At 44.3% G+C, this 21,421-nt stretch overlaps 1 protein-coding gene across 1 annotated transcript in view; it reads left to right on the top strand.

Moving 5' to 3' along the window:
- The window catches only part of kat6a (K(lysine) acetyltransferase 6A), a 35,009-nt gene extending 13,665 nt beyond the window's left edge, over nt 1-21,344 (top strand). The window contains exons 3-17 of the mRNA XM_008417660.3: nt 3,578-3,686; nt 5,390-5,505; nt 6,590-6,671; nt 7,564-7,678; nt 8,763-9,079; nt 9,463-9,575; nt 10,433-10,548; nt 10,731-10,872; nt 10,965-11,126; nt 12,092-12,185; nt 12,269-12,500; nt 13,289-13,490; nt 13,566-14,237; nt 15,375-15,636; nt 15,744-21,344. Of these exons, the coding sequence (XP_008415882.1) occupies nt 3,578-3,686; nt 5,390-5,505; nt 6,590-6,671; nt 7,564-7,678; nt 8,763-9,079; nt 9,463-9,575; nt 10,433-10,548; nt 10,731-10,872; nt 10,965-11,126; nt 12,092-12,185; nt 12,269-12,500; nt 13,289-13,490; nt 13,566-14,237; nt 15,375-15,636; nt 15,744-19,030 (6,021 nt within the window). The 3' untranslated portion in view covers nt 19,031-21,344. The remainder of the gene's footprint in view (nt 1-3,577; nt 3,687-5,389; nt 5,506-6,589; nt 6,672-7,563; nt 7,679-8,762; nt 9,080-9,462; nt 9,576-10,432; nt 10,549-10,730; nt 10,873-10,964; nt 11,127-12,091; nt 12,186-12,268; nt 12,501-13,288; nt 13,491-13,565; nt 14,238-15,374; nt 15,637-15,743) is intronic.
- The last annotated feature ends 77 nt before the right edge of the window (nt 21,345-21,421 follow it).

Here is a 21,421-nt window from a genome sequence, read left to right as displayed (position 1 = left end):
GTACAAAAACTTAAGACATTAAATGAAAAATATGCAGAACATGCCAATTTTTTTAATTCAATTAATCAATTTGATGATTAAATCATCAGATTAATCAATGATCGGGTTAATTGATTAATCTAAGCAATCAGATTAATTCATTGATCAATTGCGTTAAAAAAAGTTGCCATAGAATAATCTATTTCAAAAATAATTGTTAGATGAAGCCCCAAAACCTTCCACCTCTCTGTTATCTACACCGATTAGCTCTTATCGCACAAAATGATGCTTTAAAAGTTGCTTTCATCACGGCGACCTCTAGAATTCGGCGAGATTTTTCCGTCTCGTTTTACGCTGCTGCCAACGCTGCTGTCTGCTAGCCGGGCGTTGGGATCGACTGACCGCAGGTCGCTGACGGCTTAACAAACGCATAATGATCTTTTACAGAGTTCAATTTAAAATAAACTTTCTCTTTTATGTAAATCCAGCCGAGCGTTTACTGCCGTCTCCATTTCCTGTTGCAGATGACAACTGAAACTGTGTGAGATAACAACACGCTTGGTGTCTTGGTTTCATAAGCCTCATAAAGGAGTCTAAGGCATTAGCAGCTGTTTGACAGCTGCTAATGCTAATGCTATTAAATGAAATTCTCAGAAGAATTTCATTTAATAGCAAATATGGAAAATGTTTTTGATTTTTTTAATAGTTCTATGCAGTTTAGGCTTTGTGTGAAATAACTTTACATTTGTTAAAAGTGACTAAAGAAGGCTGATTACAAAAATACTTACTAAAAACAGCTCCATTTTATAATTTCTATCGTAATTGTAGTGGTTTTTGAAGCTGCAGGAGGTTTTGGGATTGGTGTATTTTTTTTTAGCTTCTTACAGTCTGAATCCTTTTGCTTTTGTTGGAACAGAAGCGCCTCCCTCCAGCGTGAGATGTTTGCACTCAAACTGTGGGAATCGGACCAACATAAAAGCGAAGCGATCAAAAAGCTTCACTTCAGCTTCGCCAGATTGTTGAAGACGTTTCCTTCCCTTTGTTTCTAGCTTTTCCCCCACACGGCTGTTAGCAAGCACCGGCCCAGATGTCATGCAACTTGTTTTCGCCCAGGCCTTTTCTCTCTTTGCCGCTCAGCTACAAAGCTGAGCCTTTGTAGCTGACTTGCTTACTTTCTTCTATTTTTCTTTTTTTAAACACAATGTTCCCCATCTTACTCGTAGAGCTGTGTCTCTTTTCCAAGTCTCCATCTTTATTGCTTCTCTGACACGGATGCTCACTGTCTGACAAACTGGACAGGAATTTATCAACTCTCTCTTCTTTTTTATGATTATTTTCTACTGGGGTTTATTTTAACTTTGAAAATAGTTTTGTTTTTTTTCCTTTTCCCCACATGACACTTTCTGCTCATAAAGAGTCTTTGTTTTTGAGGTCTGCACACATGGAGCGTATTGGATTAAATGCAGATCTTCACTTGCAGTTTACTGAAAACAGCAAGTAATTGTGTTAGGGTATTATGCTTGTCTTTGAAGTTCGGTTCAACAATCTGCTCACATTTAGGCTCTTCGAAAATGCAGAAATCTGAATATTATGTCTAATTTCCATCTCAGTCTGATTTTTCTTTAGAAGCTGTAATAACTGTGTGAACCTTTATATCTGTTGCATCTGAATTTCTTTGTGGTTAAACACCAGACCAGAGGACCGTAGCATCCATACATCTTCAGCAGATCCGCTGATAGTTCCTCATTCTGGACAGAGACGTTCTTAAGAGGCTCCAAGACTTTGGAACGTTCTTCCATGTTGTTACCCTTTTAAAATCAGGACTGAACGACTCCAAAGTTGACGAGTCTGCTATCCCAACTAGCTTGTTCTCTTTCTGTGCTTCTTCTGACTTGATTTGAACATTGCTAACTTCGAGTCGTTGTTCCTCAGCAACAGCTAATCTGCACATGACTCATTGTTTGCATCAGGTTTTAGATTTTCAGATCGATTGGAAGGCAGTCGAGCTGAAAATCTACTGATTTCAATCGCCACATAACTTCATCCAGACTTCTTCCTTTCTACATACTACGTGATTAGTTATCATTTGTTTCTCTAATTGAATTATTACTAAAATTATTGCCTTTATTTCTGCTGATATGATTAATCTGATTAATCATGATGCATCAGTTATTGAAATAATTGTCAACTAATTTGGTAATCGATTCTAAAAATGACAATTTTACTGAAAGAACAACACACAGTGCAGTAATTAAGCCAAAACTGCAAAAATAGATGCATTTAAGATTAAAAACAAATCTGTAAATATGTTCTATTCAAAACCTCCTTGAGTTGCATAATTCCAGCCTCACCCAGTTCAAATTATGTAAAACTATTCAATTATTTATTGGTTAAACCATAATATAGTCAATTGATCAGCCCTCCACTGTATTGATAAGCTTTTCACAGGTTGAAGTATTTTTTTTAGCTACGCTCTTTGCTACAAATGATCACTAAAAGAATGCTGTCATTGCACTTTTGGCAATAAAATGTTCATTTTCTGATTTAAAAAAAGAATGCAGTAGTTTATTTTAATCTTTTAATGCATCTATAATATTGTATAAAACAGGCTTGAATGAAAAATCTGTGCCAACATTTTGTACAATTGAGCATCAGAATAATCGTTTAATCGGCAACTAAAACAATCGCTAGTTGCAGTTCTAAACATTATTATGCAGCGCTAAAATATGTTGAAATAAAACTGGATGAGAAACATAATAAACAGGGTTTTCCCCCAGTGCATTACGAGCCTGGCGGACCACCAGGCTCTTTTTAAAATGTTTGCATTTTTTAAGACTTTATAGTTGATGTTCAGGTATAAATCTTCCAATCTTTTGATAACACATAATATCAAGTGATATTTTCAAGCCCTAGCACCCAGCCACCGGGCTCAGCAAGTTTTCTGAGGGAAACCTTGCTAAACATAAGCGAGGGCCAATAAAACATGACTGTCACCAGTGTCAAAGTTGAACAACATTTTAGTAGTTCAGTGTGGATTCTGTTTTTATAACATATATAAACCTAAAGTTCAGCTGATTGCACCAAACTGGTTACATTCCTGCATCACATTAAGCTGAACACACACCAGCCGTACCAACGCTCGTTTGACGATCCTCTATTCTGAGGTAAAGGTACACCTGCAGTTCCTTCCACCATCACTGGTCATACATCATTCTGTTTTTTTTCTTTGTTTTGTGCGTGCTTGTACATTTTAAAGTTTCCTCATTGAGCCTCCCCAGCTGCAGACACTCTGCGGTCAGAAACATCCACCTAAACCACTTCAGCTAACGCCGTTAGTCAAGGGCGCGTAACCACCGTCCTGTGATCAGACTCCGACACATGGCGGCGCCACATAAATAATACAATCCCTGTCGTCACGGCAGCTCTCACGCTCCTCATCACCCTGAACTAGCTGCTCACACACAGAAACACGCTCTGTGGTGTCCGTTAGTGTACTAATATATGCGGCGGTGCTCGTTGACCGTAGCGGGACGCGAGGCCTCGGTGTTGTTTTTGTTTAAAGCCGTTAATTTGACAGACGGTTGTGTCCTTCCTGCAGCCCGTGGCGGAGCCCATCCCCATCTGCAGCTTCTGTCTGGGGACCAAGGAGCAGAACCGCGACAAGAAGCCGGAGGAGCTCATCTCCTGCGCCGACTGTGGCAACAGCGGTGAGTCCAAACTCCTGATTTTAACGTTGGAAGTAAATGTTGTCAAATATTTTATTCAGACAAAAAAGTTTTCAAACCCATTATGAGCTGAAGTATGTATGGACCCTGGGTTGCTTTCTGAAGCTGGACTACACAGCACAACTCAAGACGGATGTGTAAGGATCTGTGGTTAAGACGTGCATAATGTCACACGGAAACAGTTGTTCAGTGGGGGGAAAAACTTTTAACCATGTTTAAAAGTTATCAGGTCAGCAGTGAAACGAATGTTGGTCTCAGCAACAGACTTCTCAGGTGGATTTGATGTAGGACTGAAACGATTAATCTGGTTAATCGATTAATGAAACAATTGTCAACTAATTTAGTAATTGATTCATCGTTAACTGACTCAAAAAAAGGCTATTTGCTGAAAAAACAACAGACTCAGAACAGTAATTGCAACTGTACAAAATACACATTTTGAATTTAAGATAAAACGCCTTTGTCTGTAAACATGTTTCTGCCAAAACTCCTCATTTGGGATGTTTTATTTTCACCTTATGCAAATTCAATAAATGCCATGTTATTGCATTTTAGGGAATAAAATGTTTATTTTCTTATTTTAAAAAAAAGTACTCTTAAAGTATTTCTTTATTTGCAAGTATTTCTAATATTGCATAAAAATGCTTACATGGTTAAATAAAAACTATAGGACATGCAATTTTTAATTCTTATCTGATTAATCATCAGAATAATTGATTGCTGGATTAAGCTTTATTTGTAGCTCTAGTTTGAAACAAAGGGGAAATGTGTGCAGAAAAGCACCACCTGCCCTCTGTTCAGCCAGGTGTAGGAGGTGTCATGCTGTGGGACTGATTCTCCTTCTAAGATCTGTAAGCCCCAGAAAAAGCAGTACAGTAAAAATCTGCAGCTGAAAAAGGTTCATCATTCAACAGAGTATGAATGTGGCCGACCAGACTCAAAATCTGCCTTCTTCCATAAAACCTTTCAGTTTTTAAACAGTTCTGTCCTAACAGGAAAGTTTATTTCCTCCAGTTAAAGAATGTAGAGATGTAAAAGCTGCTCTTTATTTTCTAGTGAGTAGATGCAAATTAATTGACTTTAATGCTGTATACACACCTTTTATTAGGAGTGTAAGTTAATCTTTCCACATCTTTATATATTTTGCTTCTCAGCTGTCAGTGGAGCTGCTCTCAGCTTTTCCCTCTGAACTGACGGCTTCAGTAATCTCCACCTCTAATCGCAGTTGGCCAACCACAAGCCTCAGAGGGCTTTAATATTTTAATATGTCGCTAACAGTACTGTTAATTGCACAAACTTCAGCTACCTTTCCATCAGTTTTCTAGTTGATCCATCTGTTTCCCGCAGCAGGAATATGAGTTTCCTGTTGCGCTATTTTTTTAATGTATTTTTTTAGCCATTGTTTTCTTTATCTTCTGCTTCAGCGGTTAGTGTCGATAAAGCAGGATGCACACGTTTATCTGAAGCAAATCAATCTAGTTTCACTCGTTTAGACTTACATAATCTAAAAAAGATCCTCTGCTTCCCTCAGCTCTGACAGATTGTCGTTCATGTCTGATCACTATCTTTGCAGCTGAGTTTGATCCTCCAACGGCTTTCAGATCCCAAAGTTGTCCTGCCCCCCTTCATCTTTTATTTATTTATTTTTTACAATCATTCATCTGCGTGTGTGTGTTTTCCTACAGGCCACCCGTCCTGCCTCAAGTTTTCCCCAGAGCTCACGGCGCGAGTCAAAGCTCTGTGGTGGCAGTGCATCGAATGCAAGACCTGCAGCAGCTGTCAGGATCAGGGGAAGAATGCGGTGAGTGGAGAAACAAACATGGCCGACTGGCAGCCAGACAGGCGGCATCCCCTCAGCGCGCTCCTCTTCGCTCTCAGAGTCGGATAGGGGGATCTGCTCCGCCGAGCGATTCCTCTGCTCTGCCGTGCAAAGAGGGGCGACGTTTGATGAAATAATTTATTTGATCGTTTCAAAGCGTGTGACCAAATTCACAACTTTTTTACATATCAGGGTAGCAGAATTAATGAGCTCCACTACCGTGTAGAGTTTAGCTCTAAAGGCAGAACTAGACTGACGTTATGAGCAAAGATTTAGTAGTAAAAGGAGATCTATGCAGCTAAGTCTGGGCAGTATGGCTCAGAAATACCAGATCATACCAGACTGATTTCAATCGATTTTATTTATTTATTTATATTTATTTTTTTTGTCCTTTTTATTTTCTAAAACAAGAAATGAAAGAAAATATTCTCAAGTGTTTTTATTCCCGTCAGCTCTTCTATGAGATGTGTGATGGACTATTAGTTCAAGGCTTCAAAAATGTTTGTTTATTTACAAGATTACAGTCATACTGCCAGAAAAAAGAGGCAGTTTTACAAAAAAAAACAAAACTTTAAAATTACCAGGACAAAGCAGAGTTTGTGCAGACTCGTTTCAACGTTCTGCTACGAATGATAATTTGATGCTGATGTATTAAAAGATTCAGAAACTGTATCAACTATTAGTATAACTTCGAAAAGATGCTCAACATTCCTAATTTTTATTTTTGTTACTTTTCATATTGGGGTTCCTGCAAAATTACTAGTTCCTTCTTTTATTATTACAACTTTATCATTGGAATATTATGACTTTATTCACATAATTAAAAATTAATAGTCACAGTCTGGCCCTAATGATAGTTGACCTGAAACTTTAAAACACACTTGGCAAAGAAGACAGTAGCCCTTACGTGCCAAGAAGTGCATTGGTTAAAAAAAAAAAAAATTAAAATTAAAAATTAAATCAAGGTTTTCCAAAAATGTAGACTTCAAAAACTAAACATTTGATCAAATCAGTTTATCATCCATCATCATCCAACGTGTTGATATTTGTCTTTTTGGCTCTGCAGGATAACATGTTGTTCTGTGATTCTTGTGACCGGGGCTTCCACATGGAGTGCTGCGATCCGCCTCTCACACGGATGCCCAAAGGTAAATGATAAAGATACAGCGATCAGGTGATCCAGTTTAAGGTCTGACCTGCTTCTTCTTCTTCTTTTTTATGTTCCCATACAAAAAATAATGTTCTCCAGACCATTTGATGGAGAGAGCTGCTTTGAATTCAACAGAAAATGAAGAATTATTAGATTATTTCCATCCAGGCATCAAACCTTTGTCTGATTTTTGTCCATGCTGCTGGTGGATGAAATTATTACACCAGAAATGGAGAAATTTCTTTAGTTTTGAGATATTTAATGAGGAAAAATGTTGTTCTAATTTTTCTGTATTTGTTTTAGTAGTTGAGTGGCTGATCAATAAGAAACTGACTTCTTTGTCTGATTTTTAGAACCAGAATCAGACGCATTCATGGCTTCATCACACTGCCAAAGCAACATTTTAACATCGATTAATCCTGTAATCCATGTAATAGTGTCAAATTCGTAATTGCTGTGTAAAGTTTTTAAAGTGGTCACCCAAACCAGCTGGAAACGTCACCATTCAGCATTTTTATGTTTAGCTCTCATGTTTGCAATTAACTCAAATGCAGCTCCGTCATCTTGTGGTGAGCTTGAGAAAATTGAGGAATTAACAAAATTCTTCCTGTAAAGGGAATAAAAAAATAAACACCCGTAAAAGCTCTGAGGAGTCACTTCCAGTTTACTCTGTTTCTATTTTAATTAGCTATAAACATTCAGTGCCCTAAATTACCAGTTAGTCTCTTTTCCTTTTAAAGAGCGAAACAAGGCTGACCGGAATATGAGCATGAAAAGAGAAAATGAAATTAAACGGGGAAAAGAGAAATGTTAAAGGTTAATGGAGGTTAAAACCATCTCCTGAGTTTCAGCTGCAATCAGTCGTTTCTTTTTGCTTTTCTGTTTCTCAGGCATGTGGATTTGTCAAATCTGCCAACCCAGGAATAAGGGAAAGACGCTTCTGCACGAAAAGGCAGCACAGATCAAACGGCGATACAGCGCGCCGCTGGGGCGGCCCAAGAACAGGTACTGAGGGGACACTGGCCGCAAAGTATGGTGGACAAACCCACAGGGATTTCCACGTTTAATTATATTAAAACTGTTTCATTTAATCAGTTTGTTTCAGGAATTTAACACAACAGAAGCCTGTTCCTGTAAAGTAGAAGGAAAATTATTCAATGTTGAAAAGATATTTATAAATAAAACTTAGTGATATGTGCTTTATGAAGCCACCTTTAATTTAACACTGAATGAAATCCAATTGATCCTGGAAGAAAACAATGTGAGCCAATAACCATAGACCAACATCAAGAAGGAAATAGGTTAGAGCATGTACGCATGTTTGAAAGGCTTAGTCAAAGTCCAGATCAGAATCCAACTAGGAATCTTGATATTCACAGAAACACTCCATAGAGTCGGATCCAAGTTGAGCTGATTTTCAAAGAATAGGCGACAATTTCAGCTTCTAAGTATCAGACTCAGTTTGATTGGACAATGGCAACATTTGTTTCATTTTCAGCTGGTTCTCTTTTACACTGCACTGTCAAATGAACCAAACTGTTTGAGTAAGCTGTTTCCCTCCTCGCCTGTGGTGGCGCTGCACCAAGAACCAGTAAAAGAAACGACACAAAAGCCTCCAAAGATGACACTGAGCGTTCCTTTGTCACAAAAATGTAAACAAAAAATAGAGTGGTGTCAAATTTTAGCGGTTGCATGATTTCTCTTTTGTCTTTAGTAAAACACCATGAGCCACTTCTCCCTCTGGAGCTAGATTCTCACATTTGTTTTGTTTGGGTTTTTTACCCAGAATGCCCTGCGCTACAGTCTGCTTTCTCCCTGCTTGGCGTTCACATATGCGTTCAAACCGCACCAGAGTTCACTTCAACCGAACCGAGACGAGGCTTTTAGGCGGAGTACAATTAAAGTGGACTAAGCTGTAATGTAGCAAGTCCCAATAAGTTACTTTAAAGTTTATGGATACAATTAAAAGTTCCCCAGATGCTTTTCCAAAATACCGTATGTGCTACCGAAAGCTAACAGCTACGACACATGCTAAGCAGAGTGATTATTCTCCTTCAGTCAGGCTAACCTGCCGTCCTTCTCCCCACAGACCAGGGCGACCCTTCAAGAAGCTGGGAGGCCGAGGTCGGAGGAAGCGCTCCACCTCGGCCAACTCTTCCTCCAGCTCCTCTTGCGAAGGTTACCCCGGCGACGACCGGCTACTTTTTTCGATGCGCGGGGACGATGAGCAGTCCAACAGCAGCCTGCACTTCAACAGCAAGACCAAGGGCCTCATCGACGCCCTCACCAAGTTCTTCACGCCGTCGCCGGCGGGCCGCAAGGCGCGGCAGGAGGTGGTGGACTACTCGCAGCAGTGCCGCATTCGGAAGAAGGCGGGGCGGAAAGGAGAAGGAGATGACGGGGGTGGTGAGGATGAGTCTGTTATTACCGTCAGAGATATCAATGCCGTACTTTGAATTAAATGCGTAAAACTTTACATCCCTCTTTTTGAGACGTTGCACCGTTCTGTATTTGTTACTGATTTCGAATTTGTCTCATTCGTTTTAGGGCAATGATTTAAAAGAAAACATCTGCAGCTTTTGTGAAGTTATTTCTAATGATTTAAAGTAATTTTGAAGTTTGAAGTGTAAAACTGCAGAGTAGAGGAAATGTTAAAGTTTTCATGAAGAACATTAACCACTTCAGTTGTCGTACCATCAAGAGCTTTGTGTATTTGTTCGTGTTAATGTTGGTAGCTCTCTAGTGTCGTCGGATATGCATTCATGTCAGCTCATTGTTTTGGTTTGCAGACAATCAGGATGGCAGCGACTGGCGGGAGGACGAAGACAAACTGCCCGGACACGAGAACCTGACAGAAAAAGACATTGAACTGTTCAAACATATCCAGGAGCTGGCGCTTCAGGTACGCATGCCTTACTATCTCAGAGGGGAAGACGCGAATGTACAACACGCAGAAGGTCAAACTAGGACAAAACACTGTGCTGCTCGCTGATTACGCTAGGTTGTTGTCCTCTTTTCTTCTTTTTTCTCCTTGTGTATATACGCATCCACTCCCACTTGTCAGTTTGGCTCATAAACTTTACTGTCACTGCCCTGACGGGTTAGACGGTAGATAAAGAGACAAAGCATAAATTCTGCTCCTTTATGTCCTGGGTTTATGTGTCACAGTAAACCTGAGACGGTGGGTGTTTGGCCGGCTTTGCAGAGGCCTTAATAAAACTTGGATCCTGACTGGAATAGCCTCACTGGGTGCTGAAGTGTTTGGTGCTGACAGAGCAGTTATTTCACTGTAAAAAGTGCGATTAATCTGGATGAGTAGCAGTGGAAAAGACTTGATGATTGTCATAAACTGCATTCAGGGCTCGTCACACTGGTCTGTAAAGATTTAATGGATTAAAGCCACAGGGTAGAGTTGGGACAAGGCCTGTTCCCCCTGGGCATCTTAAACCTGCATGTGTGTTTCTGCATGTCTTAATATGTGTCCTTTTAGGAATATCCCAGTGAAATACGTCTATCAGACAATCAGACAGCCGTGGACAAAGCTAACTAAAAACTTAATCTAGCTAACGCAACAGTGCCAATCTTAAACATTAGTTCTGAAAAAGAGCCAATTTTAAGCAATATTCCATTTCTTCTTAAACATCTATCTGAAGTTGGACGTATCTAACTTCATTCTCTTTATTTGGTAACCGCTGTTGGTATCTTGTCAATGATGAGCTGTTTGTGACCCATTTCCTCGTCTGTCATTCACCCAAACAGAAAGTCGGCGTGACTGGTCCACCAGATCCACAGATGCGCTGTCCATCAGTCATTGAATTTGGCAAGTTTGAAATCCAGACCTGGTACTCGTCTCCGTACCCGCAGGAGTACAGCAGGTAAGCTAACGTGACGAAAAGCATCAGCACAAAATGTACATGACTTGCAGTCGGTGCTCATAGGTGTAGCTGTTGCCTTCAATCGTTTCATTTTCTAAAGTGCCACAAGTTGCCGCTTGCTGTCGTCTGTACTCTGAATGGACTTATTCCATGTTTAACCATCTTCTCATCTGTCTTCATAGGCTCCCCAAGCTCTACCTGTGTGAGTTCTGCCTACGCTACATGAAGAGCCGCAGCATCCTCTACCAGCACATGAAGAAGTGCAGCTGGTTCCACCCTCCGGCCAACGAGATCTACAGGAAAGACGAGGTTTCTGTTTTTGAGGTGAGTAATGTGTTCAGGGAACGCAACCGGGTGTCAAAAGACAAGACCAAAAGTCCTAATCATTGGCGTCTTCCCCTCTCGTCCCGCCACAGGTCGATGGAAACGTGAGCACAATCTACTGTCAGAACCTGTGTCTGCTGGCCAAGCTGTTCCTGGACCACAAGACCCTTTACTACGATGTGGAGCCCTTCCTTTTCTACGTCCTCACGCAGAACGACAACAAAGGTTGCCATCTGGTCGGCTACTTCTCCAAGGTATGCAGGACTCGGAACGTCTCTCTGAAAGCTGTTTTCCTGAGATAAATACCTTTACACCTTTGAACTGGAACCAGTGCGCAACAACCTTTTCATATTTTCTTACAGCCACAAACTTCAGTTTTTATTCTAGAAGTTGTTGCAGAAGTTTAGCCACAAGTGGCTCATTGGGCCTTAAACAATGGCTCTTAATAACTTTGGCTAAAGGAATTAAAAGAAGCAGCTAATGTTTTAAATCTAGATTTAACAACAAATTTTAAACAGTTTTTAATATTGTTCTTATAATATTTGCACTGAAAGTTCTAGTAATATTCATTTAGATCTTTTTCTTTTCATTATGTTGGAATTTATGTGCTTTTACACATAAAAGCATTACTTTTTCCATCTCACAGGAAAAAAACTACCCATCCTCTTTTTGCTAAATTTAGTTTATCTTTATTTTAAATCGTAAAGAGGTTATTATTTTTTTTATATGACAGATTTCCTGAGGTAGATATTTATCTAAATTTGTACAGTCATTGTAAAATTTTTTCCCCAAAAAAAGTTATGGGACATCTACAGCTCTAACACCTCAGAAGATTTGAGTTGTACCTGCAAGATAACATCCTGTTGTTGATCTAGAATGGACCGGTCAGATGCAAGCCATACTTCTCAAATATTTTGGGGGAAAAAAACAAACATTTCTTACAATTATGCATTACCTTATCTAGCCCATAAAATGGTCTTAAAATAAACGGAAGTGTGCGGTTATGACATGAGTTCAGAGGGAGGGAATACTTCTGCAAGTGCAGTAAAAATCTAACTGTATTAAGTAAAATAAACGCTGCAGACACACCCTGCAATCCTGCATTGAAGGATCATTCATCAACATTTTTCCTTCTGCAAGAATGAAAACAGAATAAAAACCCTGATGTCCATTCACAAAGAAAAAACTTGCTAATATTTTTTATTCTGTTCTTCTGCAGGAGAAGCACTGTCAACAGAAATACAACGTATCATGCATCATGATTCTTCCACAATACCAGCGCAAGGGCTATGGACGCTTCCTCATCGACTTTAGTAAGGACGCCCGTCCACCCAAAATGCCTGAAAACGTCGCCCGTGGTCTTACAATGCGTAAAATCGTTTCCGTTTCTTTCTAGGCTACTTGCTGTCAAAACGGGAAGGGCAACCCGGCTCCCCGGAAAAACCTCTGTCGGATCTGGGCCGGCTGTCCTACATGGCGTACTGGCGCAGCGTGGTGCTGGAGTGTCTCCACGAGGTCCGCGACCGGCAGCTCACCATACGGCAGCTCAGCAAGAAGACGGGCATCTGCCCGCAGGACATCACCACCACCCTGCACAGCCTCAGCATGCTGGAGCAGCGAGGAGACAGGTCAGGAGCGACGGCTTAAAGCCACACGGCTTCACATGTCCGGAGCGGTTCTGAGCTCCGCTTGGGTTTCCGCAAGTTGTCGCACGTCGTGATCGCGCGTAGAAGTAAAGCAGGGACGCACGATATATCAACGCTAACGTTGGCTGATATTAGTCACTTTTTAAGATGGCGGTATCTGTTCGTTAAATAAAACCAAGCCAATATGAATGACCGATATTTATATTTATCCTGTTGCAGTCTGTTTCTGGTCATTTTTTCCCCAAACATGTTGAAACAGTAATGAAATACATATCTCGTCAGCCATAACAGCGGTATTAATTGCAAATACTTATATTGCCCCAAATTTTCATGTTGATTTATCTCTAAAATAAAGTGTAGAGATGCACCGATCTGATATTAACATCTGTATCGGTCCTGATGCTGAAAGAAATTCTAGATCGCATTAGAGTCTAGATTCCACTTTCTGAACCATTTGAAAGAAGGTTTGTTGCAGTTTATTTTGTACATGTTTGACAAAGTTGGTCAACCTTGTGTTTTTGTTGGAGTTTCATTATTTATTTTACATTGGCTGTTCTGCTCCTCATTGCACTGATCGAACAAATTAAAGTTGTTTTTTGATGTTTTACCAAACTTGTGAAGGTGCTGGAGTAGATAAAGGTTGTACCGGTGCAGTTAACAAACAAATTTGTGACATGGTACATTTAAGTCTCTGTTTAAAGAAAGAAACATTTCAAGTTAGTCTAGTACTGTTTAAGTTGAAACGACTGTAACACTCCTTTTTTTTGCAGGCTTGTGTTGGTGCGAAGGGAAAAGGTGGTGACCAACCACATGGCTCGCCTCAAGGCTCGGCCGCGACAGCTGGAAGTTGACCCCGAGTGTCTCCGCTGGACGCCGGTCATTGTCACAAACACCGTTGTCTCTGAAACGGATGGAGAAGAGGAGGAGGAAGAGGAGGATGATGAAGGACCAGACGATGGCATTCATAAGGGGGTAGGCAACACAAAATTGGGGGGTTTATTTGACCTACTTTGATAAATTTTTAATATATTTCTATGATCTGAGCAGATGAAACCAAACCACAAGGTTCCAACAACACCCTGGCAGATGCAGCAGAGAGTGGAGGATGAAGAAACGAAGGGCTTCCTGGGGTTTCCCATCAACCAAAGCACCCCAGCTTCCCCGTCCGTCCACGGCCCGCCGTCTCTCCCAGACCCGGCGCACCCTCCTCTGCCGACGAATGGCGAGCGTCGGCCGCGGGGTCGTCCACCCAAAAACTGCCCCTGGGGCAAGATAAAGAACAGCACGCGCGTCGGGCGGCCACCCAAGATCCGTCCCATGGAAGACGAGGACGATGAAGACGATGAGATTCTGGGGGAGAGCCGGACGGCCGGCTCTTCGTGCAGCCCACCGTCCCTTTTCTCTATTGATAGACAAGGAGACTCCTCAGCTTTTCACTCTCTGGACTTGGCGAGGCACCCTTCCATAACCCCCACAACGCGAAGAGGGCGGCCGCCAAGAAAGAAGAGGGGCCCGAAGCCTAGGCTTCTTGACGGGACTGGGGAGGGGCTGACACAGTCGATCCTGTCCAGGTTAAACGAAGCGGCATCCATCGACAGGAGCTGCTTCAGCGAGAGCAGCGATGCCGAGGAGGAGGAGGATGATGACGAAGATGACGAGGAAGAGAGGGGATGCTCCCCGCCCATCCTCACCAAGCCAGCAATAGGGCTCAAATGCAAGGTAAGAGACTGGCTGAAGCTGTCAGAATTAGAATTGCACCAAGAAGGCCACTCAGAAAGTCAAAAATCCAATCTCACCAGTTTTGCTGTAAATGGCGATATGGAGGGAAGTATACTCTGAAGTTAACTGTTTTCAATGTCGTTGAGGTGTAAAAAATTTAATTCAGAGGAAAAAAATGAAAGAAGCTATTCAAAAAAAATGTATGCACTTCATTCGGCATAGGAGAGAGCAATACTTTGAGTAGATAACAGGAAGGCAAATGGAGTCCGTTGAGATTTCAAAGAGTGCCAACATTTCCAAATCAAGCAAACTTTCACGCTTTGAGGGGATGACACTGTCACTACGAACACTTGCCATTAACCGAAGTGTTGGTTAATGTAACAAAGCCAACTTAAGTCTTAAGTCTGCTTTCTTACCAGATCTGTTTGGTCTGCTCTAGATGGACCAGAGTTCATTTGGGCCAGTTTTATCACCTCACAGTGCAGCGATTCAAAGAGACAGAAGTGACAACCCTAAACGTATAGTTTTCCATCACATATGTGATCTGTGTGGACACAGCAGAACATTGTGCTGTTTCACACACCATCTGTTTTCAGTACGACTATGGCATTTTAACATTTAATAACCAGAAAGGATTTTTAAACTATAAATATAAATACTCTTGATATAAACAATGAATGTTTCTAATATCTGGAATCCAAACTGCTTAAGCAGAAGGCAGGCGGGCTTCTATTGAAGTAAAAAGAACTCCAGTTCTAGATTGTCTGGGTGTAAAAGCATCCTAAAATGTGCTTTTTAAAATAATTTTTAACTGTTTATAAAATAGTAAAATCTGATCTTAGACCAACTGCTCTCTTTCACACATGGCACTAAGTTGCCTATAATTAGTTACTTTCTGGCAGGAAAGCAAGAAAAAAAACAATAGTTTGAATCTTTTTTGCATGTTGGCTCATTAAATCATAGATCTTAAAAAAAATTCTGAATCAGCCACTATCTGAAAACAAAAAAAAAACTGAAGATCATAACTCCACAAATTCTGACTGGTGCATCTCCAGTGTTAATCCCCTGCAAACTTGAGTTCTGACTTTAGACTTTAGAGATTGGCATGTCTAAATAAAATGCATTGTTCCTTCCTAGAAGTCCCTAAAGAGGCCTCGTTTTCGTCGGAGCAGTCACCCACAGAGCAGCGTGGTGACGGAGACCATTTCCGAGACGACGGAGGTGTTGGATGAGCCCTTTGTAGACTCAGACTCTGAGAGGCCTATGCCCAGACTTGTAGAGGAAACGTCCCTGGGCCACCCACTGCGTCGCTACCCCCCAGCGAGATCTGCTCTGAGATTGTCTGAGCCAACACCCAAGAGAGCTCGCCACTCCAACCTCTCTGATTCAGAGGAAGATGGTAAACAAATTGTTTTTGTTTTTTATGAAAGACGTGAGGAGTTTAGTATAGATACACTGGTGTAGGGTTTTCATATGGATTTCTTGCTTTTCTTCTTGCTTTTCCAGAACTAACACCTTTGCTGAAACCCATATCCGCTCTGGCACCAAGGCCATCAGAGTTACCAATGGTCAACCCCGAGGTCCCTGTCAAGAAGAAGAAGGGCTGGCCAAAAGGAAAGAGCCGCAAGCCGCAGTGGGCGAAATGCGATTCCGGGAAACCCCCCGGCGGTGGGCCTAACCAAGAAGGCGGCCAGATCCACAGTGGAGATTTGCACACCCCTAAAATCAAAATGAAGCCTGGCCGCAAGCCGCGGGGCTGGTACCTTCAACGGGAGGAGGCTGAGAAGCAGGAGAAGGAAAGACAGTGGCTGGACAAAGACTCCCAGCTGCTCCAGGGAGAGGATCACACTACCGCAAGTCTGCGACTCGACGAAATTGACAAACAGAAAGACTCCGACGACGACGACTATTTCCCTAAACCTACTGAACAAAAAGTGCCCAAAAGGCGAGGGAGGCCGCCAAAGAACCGCTCCATCCACCAGCCACCACAGCCCGCCCCCAAGCCTCCGCCCACCTCCGAGCCGGACGAAGATGAAGAAGACGAGGACACTGAAACCGCATGGGTGGAAGACAAGCCCAGCCGTCCACCATCCCGTCCCCTACTGTCCCCCTCGTCTTCCTCGTCAGCGTCAGGGCCACAGGCCCCACATTCCCAACCCCACGACGCAGAAGTAGCTGACGGGGAGGACGATGACGATAACGAAGACAGGGAAGAAGAGGAAAGTGGCAGCATGGGCAGCGGAGGCAGCAGCGTTACCAGGCGAGCGGCCGTCACACCGGGTTCTGGCAGCAGGCGGAGCGAAGAGCATGACGCGGATGACGAAGGTGACGGGCATTTAGAAGACAAGAGCAACAGCTGCAAGTCGAGAAAAAGACCAGATTCGGACGACGAAGAAGACGAGGAGGATGAGGAGGACGAGGACGAGCCCACTTCTCGGCCAAACTCTCCTCCGGTCAAAGAAGAACCACAAGGTGGCGAGGCTTTTTTAGACATGGACAACAGCGTGGTGCCAAGCTATGTCAGCAAGCAGGAGGAAGACGAGGAGGAGGAGGAGGCTGAGAAGGAGGTGCAGGAAGCCAAGTCTCCGCCTCCTTCCGCCGACCCCGTGCAGGAGGAGAGGCGGCGCAGGGAGCAAGAGGAGTCGGCCGCAGCGGCTGCAGCCGTGGAGACAGTCACTGCCATGGCCGTCCCTTCTGAGAACATGCAGCTGGAGTCGCTACACCCGGACGACAAAGACGTCACGCTGTTGATGGAACCCCAACATGCACACTCCCACCCACACCAGCACTCCGAGTATAAGGAGGAGTTGGGCCAACACCATCCGCACCACCAGCATCAGCACTCCAACGAGCTGGACCTTGAGACGATGCAGGCTGTGCAGTCGCTGACGCAAGGAGAGGCCCAGGAGGAAGAGGCCGAGCCGCAGCCGCACCATGGCGCTTACCAAGACTGTGAGGAGACGCTAGCCGCCTGCCGGACCCTGCAGAGTTACAGCCATGCAGGGGAGAACGAAGAGGAGGGTCTGCCTTTAGTAGAGGAGTGCGGAGCTTCACAACATAGCAGCCCACTCCCAAACCCTCCAGTGCCTCCTTTGCCCAACCAGTCTGTCCGCTCGGTCAACAGCCCAGGGTTGTCTTCAGGCGTAGTGGAGACCACACCGGCTGGACAGAGGGGCGGTACGCCGGGCCCTGCCGGATCCACAGGCAGTAGCAGCAGCACCGGCAGCAGCTACACCCAAATCACTCCAGAACACCCGAGCTCACTGTCCGCCCCATCCCAGCAGAACATGGAGACTTCTCCGATGATGGACGTGCCGTCAGTGTCGGACCACTCGCAGCAGGTTGTGGACAGCGGCTTCAGCGACCTGGGCAGCATCGAGAGCACGACAGAGAATTACGACAACCCCAGCAGTTACGACTCCACTATGGGCGGTGGAGGGGGCAACGGAACAGGAAACGGGGGTAACGGAGGGGCGATGTCGGGCGCCGTCGTGGCAGGACCCTCCGCAGCTTCGTCATCGTCATCTTCTTCCTCCACCTCTGCCACTCCATCGTCCTCGTCTTCGCAGTCCAACAGTTGCTCCTTTGTGCAAACTCCCAGCCTCACGCCCTCTACAGCCACTGGGGGGTCCCAGTTGGGAATGGGCAGCTGTAGCCTCATCCAGCAAACTGGACCTGGAGCTAGTAACGCCGTGCCGCAGCCTCCGCCACCTCCGCCTCCTTCCAACACCCCCAGCTGCGGTATCAAGTCCCCTCAAAGCTGCGGGGTGATCGAGAGGCCCCCCAGCACCAACCAGCAGCAGCAGCAACCTCAGTCACAGAAAAAGGTTCCCCAGCAACCGCCTCAGCAGCCGCAGCAAACCCCCAATCCTCAATCCCAACCTTCAGCACCGCCGCCTCCACAGCAACAGGCATTGTCCCAGTGCAGCATGGGCAACGGTTTCGCCTCCACACCCATGATCATGGAGATCCCAGAAAGCGGAGGGGGTGGAGGAGGAGGCCGTGCCATCTACGAGCGGATGAGCCAGGACTTTGGCACAGGGAGCTACCCGCAGTCCACGGCCACGTTCAGCCTGGCGAAGCTCCAGCAGCTCACCAACACTATCATGGACCCACACGCCATGCCATACTCGCACTCCGCCTCCGTCACGTCGTACGCCACCAGTGTCTCCCTGTCCAACCCGGGCTTGGCCCCCTCGCCCCACGCCCTTCCTCAGGGCCAGCCCACGATGACCTCACCGGCCAACCTCGGCTCCAGCTCCATGAACCTGGGCTCGCTGCAGCTGCAGTGCAACATGCCGGCCACCAACATCAGTCTGGGGCCTCCACAGTCGCACCGGCTGCAGGGGCAGATGGCCACGGTCAAAGGCCACATCTCCATCCGCTCCAAAGCCACACAGCAGCTGGCGCCGGCCTCGCACCAGCAGCAGCTCTACGGCCGCAGCTCGGCCATGCAGGGCACCACCCGGACGCTGACGGTGCAGCGCGGCATGATGCCCAACCTCATGCCCACGCCGGCGCCGTACAACTCCATGAACATGACGCCCCTGAACGCCATGTCCGCCGGTTACAGAATGCCTCAGAGTATGATGAACAGCGGTTACCACAGCAACCCCCCCTACATGAACCAGCCAGCGCAGTACCCCATGCAGATGCAGATGGGCATGATGGGAGGGCAGGGTTACCCCCAGCAGCCTATGCAGCCCAATCACCATAGCAACATGATGTACACGGGCCCTTCCCACCACAGCTACGCCGGCGTCCCAAAACAGTCGCCGTACATGAGCAGATGAGCAGGGCGACGGAGATGGGGGACCAGAGTTGACGCTCATTGTGTTTTTAAAATGCCCCTCGCTCCCCTCCGCCTTGTCCGGCGCCTCTGCTGGCAGCGAGGGGGGCGGGGCTAGGTTGATCGGAGGCGGAGTGTGCTTGGATTTCCTGTTCCTCTGCGCAGTCGTTTTTGTCCAGGTTTTTTAATTTTTTGGGGCTTGGTTCTCCCTTCAGCTAGCTGTGTTCGGGAGGCTGAATCAGGGGCCCCCCGGACGTTCAAAGAGCCAAAACGGGGTACAGTGTCCCCCGGCCTCTGGTGCGGGAGGTCAAGAACGACCAAAAAAACAAAAACAAAACAAACAAAAAAAAAACATGAATGACCCAGAGAGACAATACAGGAATTCCTTCCTCCAACAGACTTCGAATGAGATTTAAAAAAATGGTTAACTGAGTATATCCAACCATGCACACAATCTTTTAATTGATATAGGAAGCCTTATCTTAAAAAAAAAAGACCATGAAAGCTTGTAGGTGGACTGTTTTGTTAAACATAATGTTAAATATTATTTTTCTTGTCGTTTTTGTTTTTTTCCTGTTCGTTTTTTTTTTAATACTCGTGTGCAGTCCGACCTCTTATATGCTTTTGTCTTTATATGTGTGGCATTCTGAAACGGTGACACACACACACCCCCGCTCGGCCTCCTTGAAAAGGTCGAGCGTCTCTCCGAGGCAGCTCGGGTCAGACGACGGTTCCTGCAAAACAATTAAAAATAAAAAAGCGGAAGGCTCGGGCATCTGAGGCGGCGTCCGAGCTGTTTTCCGGAGTCTCCGTCTTCCCAGATGGGCAGTGTTGTACCAAAAAACACGACAAAGACAGAAGAGACGAGCGTATTACTGTCTTATTAATGATATATCCATAAAAGAAGCAAGTAGCATTATTTTCCAGTTTGCTGCCACTTGGAAACAATTTTAGATGTAAATATTCTGGTACTTCCCTTACACACGTATATATATGTAACATCCACACACGCTGACTAGCCGTCGCCAATCGGCGGCTGGCTCAGGAACGTCCAACATTCAGCTCCTTCTTTTTGTCCACACTCCACTGACCGACGGTGTACAGCGTCAGTTCTTGTTCTTTTTAGCAGCTTGGGGGGAAGCAGAGTCGACCTGCTCAAAATCAAGGGTTCTTTATTTTATTTTTTTAGTTAAAACTGTAGTATTTCGTTCTGCACTCCCACTGACTAGACGTTTGGCAGCAGACATCCAGCCTTTCTGAAAGGTGTGCCTAAAATGCCCAATCTAGTGCTCGGGTCGGCCCTCGGACGGAGGCACGCTTAAGCTAAAGCAGGGTGAGAGACGGGTGAGCGCTCCTACTCTCCCCGTGGGGGACGGCGTTCAGACGACTGGTGTAAACAGGTCGCTCCATGTACCAGTATTTAAAGTCAAAAGAGGAGAGGATATTTTTTTGTTTATATTTTTTTTTCTACATGCATACTTTCTTTTGAGTGTATCGCTCTGTTCTGTACTCATTTCTCTCGTCATTTGGTTTCTGAATTTTATCAGACTGGGCAGCTTTCTTTTATGACACAAAAGCTGACTCTTTTTGTCTTTAGAAAACTATTGTAGAGATTTTTTTTCTATAATATAAAAAGGAAATTCTGACATTGATATTGGTACTGTCATTTTTTTGTCCCACCGCGCCCCCTGCCCCCGTACCTTCTCACTTCTGTTTCAGGAAACGACAACAAAAAAAAAAACATTTTTTTTAGCTCGCCTCTTGGATAATTACTAAGAAATTCAAAATGTAAAAAAATTACCACTCACTTTTAGTGACTTTAAGATGCCTTTAACCTCTCCATTCCATCTCATCTCTAGAGTTTTTCTATCTTTGTGTAGTATATTAATGCTATTTTAAACAAAAGGACTACAAATATCTAAAGGTCACTTGGCATTCTTTTCGTTTTATTGTTTTTCTTTTTTACTTGTGTGCGTGCGTGTATGTGTGTGCGCGTGTGTGTGTATAGGATGACTTCCTTACATTTAAGAGGCATGTACAAATGAGCTCGGTATATTTGTCTGTTTATATTGCTTCCCTTTTTGTATCCTTTGTAATTGTACATGTTGCGTTGTATGCTAAGAGAGAGCGCAAAATAAAGAGACGCGGGTGACAGCGGAGCACACAGTGAAGGTTGAGTCGTGCTCAGCCGCCTCAGCTCTCTACTCTGTCCCTGTATGTATTTCAATTTATTCATTTTGTTTTTTTTATTTTTTTTTCTTTCTTAGCAAGAACTCTGTACATTTTAACATAAAATGGAAATAAATTATGTTGAGCCACTCACGTTTCTTTCCTGATGGAGCGGTCGTTGCCTCAAAGCACGTCTGGAAGGATTCTTTTTTAGGCTCGGTTAGCG

Source organism: Poecilia reticulata, chromosome 9, assembly GCF_904066995.2.
Source record: "Poecilia reticulata chromosome 9, P_reticulata-male-v2, whole genome shotgun sequence".
NCBI classification, from domain to species: Eukaryota; Metazoa; Chordata; class Actinopteri; order Cyprinodontiformes; family Poeciliidae; genus Poecilia; species Poecilia reticulata.
Note: the sequence above shows the minus strand (reverse complement) of the source record. Positions and strands in the feature narration are given on the sequence as shown.